Genomic DNA, 17,212 nt, shown 5'->3' with positions numbered 1-17,212 from the left:
TTTTTTAACTTGTAAATACATTGAGAAGACGCACAAGAAAAAGCAATAACATAAGAAAGAAAAAGTGAATACTTGAGTATGAAGCATGAAACATGCTACACATAGTAAAACAAGACTCAAAAAGCCTGGATTCCGGTCCTGAGTCATTACCATGGAGCATTACTTTGGATGTGTAACCTAACTTCTCTGACATTCAATTTCTTTTCTTGAAAAATAAAGGTGTTAGAACTGCTTTAAAATTGTGTGAGTTAATGAGTTAGTGATGTAGAATAAAACAACAAAGAGAAGATTTTAGTTATGTTGTAACACTTTAAAAAAGGAATCATTGAGATTCATGTTTAACAGAACTAATAAAAACAGCACTTGAACAGTATTGTCATTTAAACTGAATTCAAAAATTACTCCAGTTTTTGCTAAGTTAACGCTTACCTAAATAATTATGCTAACTCAGAATAGGAGAGATAAAAGTGACCTTGGAAGTATAATTTTCCCTCTTATTAATAAATACCACATGAAAAAAATAGCTGGTATAGTGTCCAGAATTTAGGAGGTGCCCAATAAATGAAGTTATTATTTCTATTTGTTTTTGGCAAAGCACTCATTTAAGTAACCATAATTTTGAGTCGTTATTTTTTTATCCTTAGTATTATTTTCCCCTCACAACTTCATGTAACCAGAAGGAATTTGGTAATCATTCCTTCTCTTAAGAAAATTAGTAATAAAACTGGATATAGACCAGGTCACAGACTATGGGTTCCAGCTAGAAATCTACTTTTAGCATGAAACAAAACCATAATGAAATAGAATAATCTTTAGAAAAGGTTTATCATGTAGTTTCAAATTTATCGAACAATGCTAGCATGTAGGCTGTATTTTTTCATAAGTATATCATGAAAAATTTGATTAATACATTGTTAACAAAGATATGCATTGTAGGACTATTTTTATATGAATTAAAAATAAAAAGCTTTGTGAAACTCTATACTTTCAATTTTTTATAAAACAAAAAACAAGTAAATAAAAAAACTGATACCCTATCTTATTTTCTAAGTGATTTATAGTAGTACAGGAAAAACTATGGATTCTGAAAATGTTGGTAATTAAGATTTTACTAATAAAAATTTATAAGGTATACACAGGCAAAACAAATTACCATATGCATATATATTACATGCATGAAGCTTTCTTTGTGGATGCTGCAATTACATTATATTGTTATGTTTTTCCTGTCAAACTCACAAGACTAAAGCTATTTCTTTATAGGCTGCTTTTCTTATGCAAGATCAAAGTCACTGTCAGGATCATTCATCTGATTTAGTTTTCAATCAGGAAATAAACTATGAAGCTAGGCTTTGGGTAGATGGGCTAGGGTACTCCAGAGTTTGCTCTAGTTATCCTTCCTTTGAGTCTAGTCTTTGAGGAAGGTAGACTTTCAGATACTATATTATGCTTGAGTGATGGGTACCAAGATGGCATCCATGATCTGGTTCTAATACAGAACTTAATCTTTTTCTTTTTCCCCAGATTATTGTATAGATAGAACAGGGCCATAACCAAATTATCTGGTTATTAATCACACCATGAATTTGCTTTGGAATCCATTAGTTTTCTGTAAATTGTATTAAGAGATAAAATAGCATAGTGTTTAAGAGGACAGACCACGGAGTGGGGCTACCTGGGTATAAATCCTGCTCTCATTTATTAGCTGTGCACCAACAAATACATTACTTATATTCAGTTTCCTTATCTGTGAAACAGGGAAACAGTAGTAACTAACCCACTGAGATTATTGTGTGGATTGAGAAAAAATATTTATAAAAAGCTGGCACATGCCAGAAAAATTATAAGATAAAGGCTAAATACATTCAAAAAGCTTATTATAGTCTCAGCTATCTCAGCTGTCCTGTCAGGCAGTTTAAAAAAAATGGTAGGGTGGTTGATTTCCCATGCTTGGGTTAACCATTAAATTGTGACTGCCATTCTGTACCACCCACCCACAACACATACACACAAACCCACACACACAAACTGACACCAGCAGCAGTTACTCTCAAAGAACAGGTAAAACTCAGGGGCAAACTTTCAGGGCCAAGCTATTTACTCACCTTCCACACAAGGTGGCTCTTTTACTAGTGCAACCCTGGAGGTACTAATTCTTACGTTTTGGCCACTGCATAACTACCTAAAATTAAAGCTATAAATGCTTGTATATTGAGGAAGAAGAGGTGGTAAGTTCATGAGATTCAGGATACTTCATAGCAGGTACGAGATCGGATGATAAGGTGAGTTCAAAATGCTCAAGAAGTCCTAATACTTTTGACATCACAGCTTCACGCACATAATATCAGTCTTGACAGAGAGGTCCTCAGAAGATCTACGAGTTTTTTTCCAACGTTTCATTGACATTTTATGTTTTTTGATAGCATATTTTACATTAATTCTTATAACAAAACTAGATACTAATGTAGGGAGATAAACTAATGTGTTAGTTTTTCAAATGCAAAAACTTTACAGTGTAAAATGGGGCAGTCTTCCTTTGAAAGAAGAAAAAAATTGTGACACTAACTTTCCTTATATATACCCAAATCTTGTGATTAAGAAAAACCACACACACACTGAAAGGTTCCAAACAAAGCCAAAGGATATAACAATGGTTCCTGAGCTTTAAAAATAATTATGTGTAACTGTTCTACAACAATTTTGAAAAGCTGAATGAAGCTAACACAACATGCTTTCCCCAAAATATATGGCTACAGAAACTGGCATGACAAAAAGTAAAACTCACCAATAAGATAAAAATAAATCAAGAATGTCATCAAACAACTATCCTTCCAATAACATTATCAACACTGATAAATTTGCTAATGTAGTCTTTCAAATAGTCAAGCTCAAGTATTCCATGTTACATATTCTATTTAAAACACAGAAAAAAATGGGAAGATAGTCAGTACATTTAATAAATAGAACCCCAGCACAAAATATAAGACAAAAAATTGTTTTTGAAAATTTAATTACGTACAAAGTCCCTTTCATGCAAGATAAAGTCCCTAGGTAATTTAAAAAGTTGTTTAGTAAAATATAAGTAGGAAATCTTTTCTTTTTGCATAATAAGACAACAAAAGAACCTCTAATGTACTATTAAGATAGAATACACAATAACTGAAATTGGTTATTAAAGACTATTGTGCCATAGTGCTAGTACATGATTACAGTGATTTAACTATTACCAAAAGAGTCACTAAAAACCCACAAATACAAAGATAAATAATTGATTTTCCATAAATGAAGAGCCCTTTGCCCAAGAATAAACCACCTTATTGTAAAAATGACAAGGGGCTAACAGTCAGTCACCGTTAATACGACTAAACAGGGTTCAATTTACAAAATACGCACAACATGGACTTTACTTCTAAGAATTTTTGAAAATTTAAGCATATCTAAAACATTATCAGTTGAGAAAAAGTAAAACTATTCCACCTGCCTAGAAATTCCTCTAATTTGACTGACCTCAAAGAGTATGTGCTAGAGGTTTTGGGAGGAAATAATACAATAACTGTATAATAAAAATTTGGAATTTAAATCAAAGATCAAATTTATTGTCTTTTTCTAAAAGTGTTTTTCAAGACTTTAAAAATCTTTGGAGAACATCTGAACTTTCGTGACCTTAAAACCCTAATTTGATTATGTCCTCAAAGTTTGATTATATATTTTGTTCCCTAATTTTAAACTTTGAGAACTTTGGACTGAGTAATTCATCTCAACATATATTCACAAAAACAATCACAAGAAGTAATGCATTTTTTACTTGCAGTGAGGGACTGGGGGCAGTCCTAGAAAATTCCTATTTAATCTTGCCAAAGGCGGTACGGATTATAGACTAAAAGGGTCAATCTTTTAGAAAACCATTTCCTTGAAATACGGGGTCTTGAAAATATGAGAGAGATGGAATAAAGGTAGAAAAAACACAAATAAAACTATAAGCAACTGCTTCAAAACCTGGGAGTATAAAATTGTGCTACTTATGGCATAAATTGAACCCTGCTTTATTTTAAAGTAAAGCAAAAATAAAATTAACAGAGAAATTCACACTGTAAGTCAGAGAAAGAACTGCAACCCAATTGAACTGATTTTTAATAATTATTGCCCCAGTGAGTTTAAAAGAGACACAGCCCAAGAGATTATTTTTTAGCATAGGAACAACAAATTTACACAAAAATGCAATGCAATGGATAATTTTCCAGTGTTGGGTTAGCACTGCATATAGCAAGGATTAGAAACAAAATAGAAATTTCTATTTCCTACCTATATCATTGGCTACCATCTTGGAAAACTTTCTGCTTTTGGTCTTCACTGAAAATAATATTTTGATATAAAATGTCAAAATCTATTCAAAGTAAACTAAATAAATGAAACATAAAAGAAAATACTTTAAAATCAAGATACTATACCCTTTTCTATAAAATTATTCATTTTTTGTTCATCATCTGAATTGTGTGGTGATGAAGAACCTACACAAATGAAACAATGGAAGGAACAGGTACATGGTCAGTCATAAACACTGAGTTGTAACAAGAAAAATGTACAAATAAAAAATCTGGTAACTTTTAAAACAAGTTATCACCTAAGTGACCACAAGAAGAGACCATGTATATAGTAAATAACAGTTCTTATACTATTACAGTATAGTAATAAGTAGTGCAGTATCTCTCATGGTAGACCCTGGTATATATAAATATTAACTCTATAACAATTTGGCAAAATCTCGGTATATTAGATGTTAGAAAATATATAAGGAAAACTATAAATAGTATTTAACTGTTTCTTTGAAAAAATCTGCAATTCTTGATAGTATTAACTGAATACAGCTTCTCTAGCAGAACCAAGATCTTGTACTATAACTTTGCTGATAAAATTTGTTATTTTAGAGTTAGACTGACAGTTTAAAACTATATATTCATTCTACTACATACCATAGAAATCTTTAAAATGTACAATAAGGGATCTTTAAAATAGTGAAGATAATATTTATATTTGCAGGTATGTTCAAATGTCTACTTAAATTTATGGAGGTAAGAAATATTTAATTTTATTTTGGCTGTGATTCCCAATATTATTATATAAAGTTACCTAATATTTCTTTAAGATTTTTTGGGTTAAAAATATTTTTAATTTCTCATAGTATTCCTTTTAATTTATAACACACATCTTTTATTATAAATGTGATCGATCCTAAGTAGTATTTTCGTTGATCACTTTTGGACAACTATTCTTTAAAGGCACATCTCAATACCTCATCCATTCAATTTTTCACAGTCTCCTCAGCTGCAAATCACTTCTCCTCCTTTGAGTTACCTTAATGTTTTATCTATGTATTTCTCATATGATGCTAACCACTTAATACCTTATTATTTTAGATTTATGCACACATGACCTGCCTCACTGGAATGAACTTCCAAAAGGCAGGGCCTACATTTGATTCATTTTTGTATTCCTTTTGTAATTAGTGGAGTGTGTTACATGTAGAATTCTCTAAGTAAGTACTTGCTGAATTCATAATGCTTTTCTGCTAGAGGGAAATACCTAGAATGTAACTGGAAGCAGATAAAAAGGTTTCTTTCTCTGCTTTAAAAATATCCCAGTAAAGCACTGAATCTTAATGAATCAGGTCAAAATTTGACACCACATATAACACTCCCCAATAAAATTGTACCTCCTTCCCTTGGTCAAGTGGTGAATGTCCTTGACAGCTTTTCTCTGACTGACTAAAACCTGCCAGCATTGGCAGAACCACTACTTTTATAGTGGTTTTAGAAGGTTACTTTTTTAAAGTCCCATTTTTTGCTAAATGTCATTTACAGATCCTCATAAATCCCACTTCAAAAAATATCACACAGGTAACACTGAGCTCATAACATTTCCAGGAACAGAAATAGGTATAGTTGTTTTTAGTATACTTCTGAATTTAATTCTAAATAATATAATGGTTATATGTTATAAATATTTGAAAATATCACTATTATCTCTACAAAATAGCCACATGAATGCACAAAAATGTATTATTGATACTAGTTTTGATATATTTCATATCAAAGCAATAGCAGGATAACATATCTATACATAATAAAATTAGAAAAATATTTGATATTTTCAAATATAAGAAGGCAACATAGGCTGTAATGTAAATAAAACAAGGAGGTTTATTTTTCTTCTAACTAAAAATACTTACTACTGATTGCTATAACTTCTGTGACAGCTCATGCAAAAGCTCCGAAATAGTTTTCTACTTATCCTATTTGAATATACTTACTAAATTTCTACAATGAAACACAGATAATATCCACAGCTTATTGTTTTTCTAGGACACACAGCATTTAAATCATGAATGCACTTGAAGGCACCATTTATATTATGGTATGGGTGGCCCTGAGTTTTCTTCAGCTTGAAATAACCTAACAGTTAAAAAAATTATTTTAACATGATTTGTTATGTGTGTGTGTGTGTGTGTGTGTGTGTGTATTTGCATGCAGTACTAAACAAATTCCAGTATTACTGAAGTGCTCACTGAAGCAACATGAGTTCTTTGACGTAAAGATCAAATGAAGGTCTTTCCCTTCATTTGTTCAGGATGCATATGTTCAGTAGGCAGAATTAACTTTCTGTTAGGGGGACCACTGGTTTATTTAAAAATAAATGAAAAGGTTAACTATATGCATTACATGGATTTTCTCATGATGATTTCTGAAGACAGCTTTGATTTTAATTAACTAAACAGTTGAGATCACAAATCTTAATTACGAGATTTAAAAGGTTTTCAAAAAAGTTTCCCTTCATATACGAATTATTTTAAATGAACTTACTGGTTTTGATAAAGGCATATGGCTATTTTATATTTCTGTATTTGTCTGCCTCTTAGTATTTATGAGAGACTCATTTTAACTCCCAATCCACTTTTATACATTTCTTCTTTTCCCATAAATACCAACTTATTTTATATTTGCTATATCAGTTTTAATAATCTATAATGCATCAATTAACTCTTTTACCTTTTTATATTACTCTCATTGTGGAAACTATTTGAGGCTTGTAATTTAATTACTAATTTTTATGTTTTTAAAAACATGATCCCCTTGTGGCTCTTTTGATTCACTTCAAATTCATCCCATCTGTTATTCTTTTTTGACCATCTCAAATTAGTAGAATTTGCATGTGTTGGCCAGAGGGGTAATAATAAATTATTTCTTTATTTACCTATTAGAATGTTAACAGGAATGAAGGTTCAAAAAAGTTACAAATATACAGAGTAAGATAATCAACCCATGAGAGATGGCAAAAATTACTATTAAGAATTCTTACATGGACAAGTTGAGAAAGACACACACAAGCTACAAAAATGCAGTGTCAAAATTATTTACATTAAAATAGTTTTCCAGAATCTCACTCTAGTTTCTATGGTAATACTCTTACTAGTTGTGCATAACCGGTATCTCCTGCAATCTGAAACAACTATTCCCTCTTAAAGTTTTTATTAAAAAAACAGTATTTCCTGATATGTAGAAACCAATATAAGTCTCAGAGAATTCTTATGTTTTTCAGAGCATAATCAAAGACTAAACTAAATAAAGGTTTCTATACCTAATGATAAGAATACATGATTTATCAATGATTTTTTGAAGTCACAATTTTTACTTTGCATTTCAAACATGCTGAGATAGAAACAATGAAATATCTAGGTCATCTGAATTTCTGCATGTTAAAACCATTACTTTCCTTTTCACATGGACCAAAGAGCAAAAATGTATTTGAAAATGCTGAACCATGTTTGAGTTTCTCTGTTTTGAGAAACAGAATTTACAGGGGTTTTAACCTTGATTTACTTTTTATATTTATATACTTAGATTTAAATATACAACTATCTTCAAATATCACTTGTTCGTTTATTTCAAAGGGCTAGATGTATCCACTTTTTGAAAGTCTGGCCCAGAATAAAAAGGAGTACTAATTTATTTGGGCTGAATCTTATTAAAACGCATCCTATGGGATTTAACATATTTAAGCATAACATATTACATGTTCCATGTCCAAATTGTCCACCCTGGCTTATATACTTAACATACTGACAAATGCATTTACATGGATTTTGGAGAAGATGAGAAGGTCAGAATATTATTTTATGTAGTTAGAAGAAGAGTAAGAACTAAAAGATATTACAATTCTAAATTCCAAATTCAGAAATAAATAATCCTAGGAGACAGAAAACAGTTCCTGCTTCATATTATTCATTCAAACTTAATTCTACCAATGTTAAAACTTATCAGGTACTAATTATGTGAGCAATTCCTCCATATGTTTTATTAGTTTAATGAATAAATTTAAATATGAAGTTTAAAGAACAAGAAAGTCAGAAAATGCATAGATACATTTTAACTTTAATAATCAACTAGTTTAACATCAGGAAAATGCAATTGTAAAAGGAAAACATCATAAAAGCTTTTGCAGTCTTAGGTATAATAAAATATTACACTAAAATGTGAGGGAGTAAAACAAAATACTCTTGTCAATATTTCCCATTCTGACAATTGTTTCTGATGTAGTGCATAACCGGTATCTCCTGCAATCTGAAACAACTATTCCCTCTTAAAGTTTTTTTACCAGCTACGGAAGGAACAAAAACTGTCTTAACAACAGTGTTACTTATGCTATGAATGATCTTTTCACTAGAAAACTGGTGAATAATATTAACTTTATGAAGGATTAGAAAAGGATCAATCCACCAAAATAAAATAAATTCAAAATCTTGTTAAGAGGTCTCCAAAAATAATAAAAATAACATTCTTTTGAAATATTAATATATGCATAAGTCACAAAAAGACCCATCTATAGATAAGAAATGAGAACTGCTTTAATACAGCTATAAATATATAAGAAATTATTTTCATCATAAATAAAAATACATGCAACTAGTCTATAATTATTCTAATTGACCATACTCATGACTTGATTATAAGTGTTAAACATTTTTTCATAACGTTTAAAGATTGTAGATAACTAAGACATTTGATCCAATGGTAAGGAGTAAGATATATTTTCTATAAAAAAAGGTGTAAATATAAGAAAGTTAAATAAACAATTACAGGATTCTCAGCAGGTGAAGTTTTGGATTTTTATTTAGCACAGCTACATTTCTTTCCGCTTAATCAGAAGTCAAAGAAAGCAGTTAAGATTTTAAGGATAAATATACAACACAAAAGTTTTTGTAGATGTATTTTAAATGCATCTCTATCAAAATGTACACTGGTATGCTATCTTAGATTTTATAGAATCGTAATTATTAATGAAATTTAAAAAAAACAAATTACCAGAAGTTGGAGACTTGCAGCGATCCTCTGGAACAACAGTCCCTTCACTAATATCACACAGACCGGCTACAAAACAAAAACAAAAAACAAATCAACCCATAAATTTATATAAGTGCGGTTTTGTCTTTTATTTATAGTACATATTTAACTACCGTCCATTTAAAAGAACCCAATAAATTAACAGACTGTTGGTATTGATACCATGCTCATTGGGTTTGAGACAGAAATATTTTATATTAAAATACCTCAAACTAATACAGCATTCATCAGTTAAAAATATAATCTATGATAAAATACAAAGTAAACAATATGATTATAAATTTCCCTGGTGACTGAAGTTATAAAAACCCCTGCAAATTGTCTAAACACTATAAATAAAGACACATCAAGAATTTGGACTAGCTGGGCAAGGAGTCACATGTCCGAGCCTTAGAAGTCAGGTGTCACATCGACGAACAGAATGTGTATGTATCACCAGTATCTGCTTTTCTATTACTTTGGTAAACACATTTCCAACAGTCATTGAGAAAGCTTTCAAAGTAACATTTTCTGAGAACATGAGTACTGAACTGGGCTTCTAAGAAAAGTTTTCTATTTTGAGGCACACATTAGTTTTTTTTTTATTAGATAGGAAGTTCTTGAATGAGAATTAGTCGTTTTTTTGTTTGTTTTTTAAGACAGTGTTTCCCTCCGTCGCCCAGGCTGGAGTGCAGTGGTGCGATCTCGGCTCACTGCAACCTCCACATCCTTGGGTTCAAGCGATTCTCCTGTCTTGGCCTCACGAGTAGCTGGGACTACAGGAGTGCCCCACCAAGCCCGGCTAATTTTTTTGTATTTTTAGTAGGGACGGGTTTCACCATGTTGGCCAGGCTGGTCTCGAACTCCTGACTTCCAATGATCCGCCCACCTAGGCCTTCCAAAGGGCTGGGATTACAGATGTGAGCCACCAACCCAGCCTGATAACTAGTAGTTTAAAAAAAAAATCTTCATCAAACTAATGGTCCTGGAAGAAAACCTGGTTTTTATGGTTCTAAGATGATAGATGTAATTATAGGTATGCATTTAATCTTTGATAAAATATTTGTTTATATACATGTACTCTTTCTTGATAGCACACTCAGAGGATATCTAAACAGTAGTGATAACATACTCCAGTTTTATGATGTGCCTAGCACTGAATAAAAATGATCAAATTTGAAATTTTACCCCCTTGGTATTTTGTCAACTGCTACTAAAAATTATACTTAGGGGAAATCACTTTGAGGTTTCAGTTGAGGGTCCTTATGATATAATAATTACTGAACTTATTGACTAAAAAAGTTATTAGACTTACATGATATAGTTATCATTCTTAAAAAGGCCAAGGAAGAAACATTTAGGAGTTGAATTACGGAATGTGGATAGAGAGGATTTCGTTTAGATATTAAACAACTGTTAAATAAGCTAAAAATCCATTCAGTGCCTTCTATCTCACTCAGGGTAAAAGTCAAAGTCCAACCCTACTTGGTGGGGTGATGTATACGATCCTATAGTATATTGTATCCTGTTACCTCTCAGACTATCTGCTGTTTTCACTGACTTGCCCACCACTGGTACTCTCTCTTCTCCAGCCACACTGACTCCTCATTGTTCCTTGAACTCACCAGGTGTACTGCTTCAGAGCAAATTGTGCTTATTCTCTTGCATGAAATATTTTTGTTTGATTGTTTTCCCAGACATCCTCATGGATAATAGCTCTCTCATTTCCTTTAAACTTGAAGTCATCCAGACACTCTTTTATTTTAAATTTAACACTCCATCATTGATATTTCAAATCCTCCTTCAATTACTTTTCCCCTCGGCACTATTAATGTAATCTACTGTATATTACTTATTTTTTTAAGTGTGTGTCTCTTCCAGTAGAACATGAGTTCCGTGAGGGTAGAGAATTTTGTCTGTTTTGCTGCCTATAATGGTGCATAGCACATGGTAGTCTCAATATTTGTTGAATGTTTGAGTGAATACATGTGAAAGAATTTCATAGCATGTAACCTAATCTATCCCCTCTATTGCTGCCAGAATCCCTTCAACAAATATTCCTAGCAATACATCTACCTAGGCTCTGCTCAAACGTATCTCACTCAACCCAATTAGTTAAGTGGTCTTAAGTGACATTTACTGAGTACTTACAATGTGCCAGATATGGTTTTAAGTGCTTCATTCATTTAACCCTAACGGCAGCAAATGAAATAGACAGTATTATTCTCATTTTACAGAAGAAGAAACTGAGGCACTGAGTGTTTTAGGCATTTTATATAGGAACAAAAACCTAATTACTTATAGAAATGGTCCACTTAATTGCCACTCTTAGAGTTTTTTTTTTTTTTTTTTTTTTTACTGGTAGAAAAGCTCTGCATGCTTTAGGACAAAATCTGCTTTTTATAATGCCCTGATTTAAAAATAAGGAGAAAATAACATAACATAGACATAGACATAGAACTATAATTTTAACTGTTCTAAACTTCTCACATTAGTATATTCAGCAGTTCTGCCACATTACTGGCACACACGAAGTTGTGGTCAACAGTAACAAAACAACCTCCTGAATGCCAACAACGTTCACTCACATGATTAGGTATGCCACATGTGTCCTCTCACTTAATAATCACACCAACTTTATGAGGGAGTCACCATCTGCATTTTATAAATGAGGACACTGAGCCTCAGAGAAATATCCTTTCTAGTATCACAAACTTATACAAAGAGTGGAGATTTAAACTTAGATGTGCTTAAACAAAATCTCCAATTATGTTTCACACGAACTACTCTTAAGCCAGTGTTTTCTGTTCTATATGTAAACAATCAATCTTTATAACCTAAACTCAGGACTCAACATGTATTGTTGATAAATCTCATTTCTTTGGTTTAAATTTACTGTTTCTACCGATAAATTATCTTTTTGAGTTGTTACTCTGCCATCAAATGTAATACCTACCTTGCCCTGAAATAGTGACCATTCTGATAAGCCTATCTTATCTTTCAAAAGTCCAGATAGGAAGCTACATTTACTATTTGAAATATTCAACAAAACATAATCCTATGTTATTCAACACAATATATGCATTAACTGGGCACACTACATCAAGGTAATTAGACCACATATTAATCCAGTACCATTAACTGAGAGGGCTCGCAAATGTTTTCTGTAAAGATCCAAGTAATAAATAGTTCAGGCTTTTTCAGCCAAAATCTCTGTCACCAAATATTCAGCTGTTATGTTGCAGCACAAAAGCTGCAACACATAACAAATAAACATGGTATTTCTCCAATAAACCTGTATGTACAAAATCAGGCACTAGGCTAGGTTTTGGCCTACAGACAATAGTTTGCTGACTCTTGGTTTAATCAAACTTTCCATCATTAAACTGAAATAGGTATTGAGGTCACTTCTACCTGTCTGGTTCACAGAAATATCCTAAAATTAATTTTCAAATACCTCATTAACTTCAGGCAACATTAGGTCAACAGGCTGCCATAAGTCATCAATGTAGTTACCAGATTAAAAAAGTAAAATTGATTTTGCTACAACTTACTTTTAGTGAACTTCTGCTGACTTCTATCGATCATTTCTATTTTCTATATGCACATAGCAACTCATTCTAGAATTCTGACTAATTTGTGCCTCAAATAAACTGAAATGTAAAATGTTTGACCTTCACCAGCTGGGGATACCTTTTAAATTCACCAATTATCTTGATATTCTTTTTATTATTGCTTGGTCTGCCTCATTTACATAAAGGACCTTAGGCTTCAATTTCTCTTATAGCTTTCATACTTTCCAGAGAGGAAAATGATTCTTCTTAATGTAGCACTCAGAATCAAAGTTACATAATTCTACTTTCTACTAATATACACGCAATCATTAGTAGATTTAATATACACACAATTATTAGTATTTTATCATTCTACTGAATCATAAAACGTGACCAGCAAAACAAGATATATATTATCCAACAGTTCATTTTTAGTAGAATCAGATTTTTAGCAGATATGAGTAGCTGAAATACTTCATTACTGTTTGTCCTTGTGACAGTTTTAGAATTTTTATTATGAAAACATGGCCTATATTTTACTAAATAATACAACTGCATTGTAGTACAGTTATGACACATTTAAACTTAGCCGAAACAGTTTTATGTTAAAATTCATATGAACTACATTCTTTATAAAATATATCAGCATCTATTTGTAGCAAAACAAAAAATTTCTTTAAACTGTTCTTCTAAAACAGCCTGAAGAACAATTTGATGATATTTGGTCTACACCTAAGAACATGTTATAAAATACACGTTAGGAAGAATATCATTTTTTACCTCACGACAAAGAACTTTTATACCAATCATTCTATATTTATTTCAAATATTTATAAATTTGGGGGGGATTAGTGTCAGAAATATTCTTAAGACGTTATTTTAAAACATATTTCAACATAATTTTAATTTTTATTTAAAATATAACCCTAAATATTGACAAAGTGAGGCATAATAACAATGGGTGAATATCTTAAACTAATAAAGAAAAACTCAAATAGTTCTCCTGTGCCTACATAGCTAATTCTTCAATAATAAAATAAAGCAAACAATAATATAAATAATATGTATTATGGGGTTTACTGGAGAATAATGTAGGATGCAGTGAAATTTTAAAAAGTATTTTTAAAATTAAATGCTAAAAATCAGTCTCTATCCTTAGATAAATCTAGGCATTTAATTTCTAGCAATTTTATATAAGCTAGTATAAGGTATAAAGGAGAAAAGAGGTTAATTTTATGGATAGTGAAATTTTTACCACATTTGTAAAATAAACTAAAGGTTTTATCTTCAAAAAATATTTCTTCTCTATCATGATAACTTTCTAACATTCTAGCATTAAATATTAGTATCTTTGCTTTATAAAGAGATAGAATTGGGGCACAAGTATTTAAATAGCTGTTTTCATATACATGTCATGAGATGAATCTAAGTAATGAGTACAGTGTTTTAGACATAGAATGTTTTAATAAGCTCTTTTAAAAATGAACAAAAAAACTCCCAATGATTTTACAAAGAACAAACAAGCCAAAGCATAAATGACTTACTTAAAAAAGAAGAACGAAGTTTTTTCATAGATTCAGAATATAAGCTAGAAAGGCCGCACATGCAAGAAGTCACAATCAGCACACCTTAGTGAAGCAATGAAAAGCGGAAGGAAAAAAAAAGGAGACAAAAATACTAGAATGGTATGGTTGGGACAACAATCTCTGCTGAAGATATTACATGACAAAATGATCACATTCAAACAAAAATGGAAAAACAAAACTTTGAAAAGAAAAATTCAATCATCAAGCCAAAGTAATAGAAAGGTCTATATCCCCTCATATTTCTTTCCCATGAACTGTAAAATTTGCAGTATTAGTTAATAATGTACTGAACACAACTGAAAAATGAATTGCAGAATGACTTTTAATTCAGAGCAGACTGAGTTAGGAAGTACAGACCAGAGCTTCTCGAATGGTGTTTCAATACACACTGGTATTCTGCAAATGAGTTAAGTATGCCCCAAATAGGGTTGCCCTCAATCTCTGGTCCAGCTGGGCAGGCCCTGGGGAAACTGGGTATCACCAGGCCAGTTATAACTGGAAGCCTCATTAGTGTACCCTGTGTGCCATATATCAAACGCCATTTTTTTATGTGTGTCATGAAATAAAAAAAGGGCAAGAAGTACTGGTATATATAGCTAAGTATACATGTATACCTTGAGGTATTATGGTAGAACATTTAAAATTACGACTAATTACCTAGCAAACATAAAAGAACTCTATAAAGAGAATTCTCAATGACTGTAGGCTTACATTTAATCAAAGCTATCTGAGAATGCTATATTTTCAAAGAACTAAAATTTACTTTTGCATTTTCCTTTTTTTCCCACATGGGAATGATTCCTTTGAATTAAATAGTTTAAATAATAAATCATTGGTCTTACAAAAACCAAACAATGAAAAGGAACAAAATCTCTGAAAGTAACTTTTTTATATAATAATGATACAAATATTCCTTTCGTTATATTTCAGCTGAGAAGTTTGATCCTGTGGTTCTTTCTCAATGTGCAATAAAATCCTATAATATTAAAAAGAAAAGCAGGCCGGGTGTGGTGCCTCACACCTGTAATCCCAGCACTTTGGGAGGATGAGGCAGGTGATCACTTGAGCCCAGGAGTTTGAGATCAGCCTGGGCAACATGACAAAATCCCATCTCTACAAAAAATACAAAAAATCAGCTGGGCTTGGTGGCATGTGCCTGTGGTCCCAGCTACTCAGAGGGCTGAGGTGGGAGGATCACCTGGGCCCAGGAGGTCAAGGCTGCGATGAAGGCACTACTGCACACTAGTCTGGGTGACAGAGTGACAGAGTGAGACCCTGTCTCAAAAAAAAAAAAAAAAAAAAAAAAAAAAAGCAAAAACCACAACTATAGAAAACAAAAATAAAAAATAAGACTCATGCCTTTTGCTAGTTTTTGGAAGTTTATATATATAGACTAAATCAGGCAAGCCATTTACCTAACTGAAATACTTATATTCACAGAAGTAAGTCAGCATTTATAGAAATCCTAAAGCTCAGGATTTTCTTTTTACCTCCTGAAGGTTGTCGAGATTTACGAGGAGATCGGGGTTCTCTCCGGTAGGGATCATTAGAGCCATATAATTCAATAGTGCCCAGGTTGAGCAGCACTGCTTTCTGGAGGTAGTCAACCATAGCAATGCCATTGCAGTTGCCAAAAACCACCCTGCAAATAGGAAAATAACAAACATTTTAGCACAATCAAATAATTCCAAGAAAATGTACTACAGTCTACAAGGCTGAAGAAAGAAGCATGGTGGGTCCTTCAGAAAATTCTTTGAAACAAAAGATAACTATAGGAACTGAAATACAGGTTACATGTGCCTTCTCATGGAACTGTTTAGATCTTCTGCAGACATTAATTATTTAATATCACTAAATCAATCAACTGTATTATTTATAAAAATATTTGGCATAGGAGTTGAAACTTGATCAGAGATAGAAATCTCTCACACCTCGCAATGCAACATCTATTTTTCTACCTTGGGGGCATTTTGAGCTCTTCACGGGTGGGAGACATTCCCTTGTACTAGGCAAGTAGGAGATTAGACATTAGGGTAAGTTTTGGTAATCATTCAAGTCAAGAATAAAAAGTAGAAAGTATACATCTTGGAGGCCTCCCTTTGGGGTGTTCTAAATATCTTCTCAATTATGAGTCAGGAACTATGAATAAAGGAAATTTATTCTTTTAAGATATTTTAAGCCAGGAATGGAAAACTGACATGTATAGAGGGCTATATAAGTAAGTAAAAGAGGACATGTAAGCACACGGTTACTTAACAGTGTATGGCACATCTAATGAAAAGCTTCAACTCTGTTCCAGCTGAAGCTGCGATGCAGAAACATGGACACGGCCACATAATCAGATTTTTAAGTTGGAGCTCTAAGTATGGATTTATATAGTCTTGGTAACTAATTAAAATTCTAAAAATACACAGAAATTGCCAAACAAAATACAACTGTAAGCCTAGTGAGGCCTGTAATTCATTGATCTGCACCTTCCTTTGAAACTTCCTATTGGTTCTTTTTCTCATTTCCTATGTTTTTTAATGGTTGTGGACAATAAAATATTTAAAATAGGAAAGTTTGTGCTCTTACATTGTATGGCAGCAAATAAAATATATGAAAGAAGACTATCTCAGACTGTAGCCAGTGTTAGTTTGATGTATAGTTGTCCCTTGGTTTCTTCAGAAGCTTGGTTCCAGGACCCCCACAGATACTA

The 17,212-nt window shown here is 32.0% G+C and overlaps 1 protein-coding gene across 3 annotated transcripts in view; it reads right to left on the bottom strand.

The window, feature by feature from the left end:
* STXBP5 (syntaxin binding protein 5) overlaps window positions 1–17,212 on the bottom strand; it is a 193,493-nt gene that overhangs the window by 46,882 nt on the left and 129,399 nt on the right. The window contains exons 18-21 of one of the 3 annotated variants that reach the window (XM_015137165.3): window positions 16,005–16,156; window positions 9,357–9,422; window positions 4,449–4,508; window positions 4,303–4,350 (exon numbers count right to left, since the gene is read on the bottom strand). In XM_015137165.3, the coding sequence (XP_014992651.1) occupies window positions 4,303–4,350; window positions 4,449–4,508; window positions 9,357–9,422; window positions 16,005–16,156 (326 nt within the window). The remainder of the gene's footprint in view (window positions 1–4,302; window positions 4,351–4,448; window positions 4,509–9,356; window positions 9,423–16,004; window positions 16,157–17,212) is intronic. The other 2 variants (XM_015137166.3, XM_015137167.3) reach the window with 2 other exon arrangements.

Source organism: Macaca mulatta, chromosome 4 (assembly GCF_049350105.2).
Source record: "Macaca mulatta isolate MMU2019108-1 chromosome 4, T2T-MMU8v2.0, whole genome shotgun sequence".
In the NCBI taxonomy this organism is placed as follows: Eukaryota; Metazoa; Chordata; class Mammalia; order Primates; family Cercopithecidae; genus Macaca; species Macaca mulatta.
The sequence above is the reverse complement of the archived record's forward strand: the minus strand, read 5'-3'. Positions and strand labels throughout refer to the sequence as shown.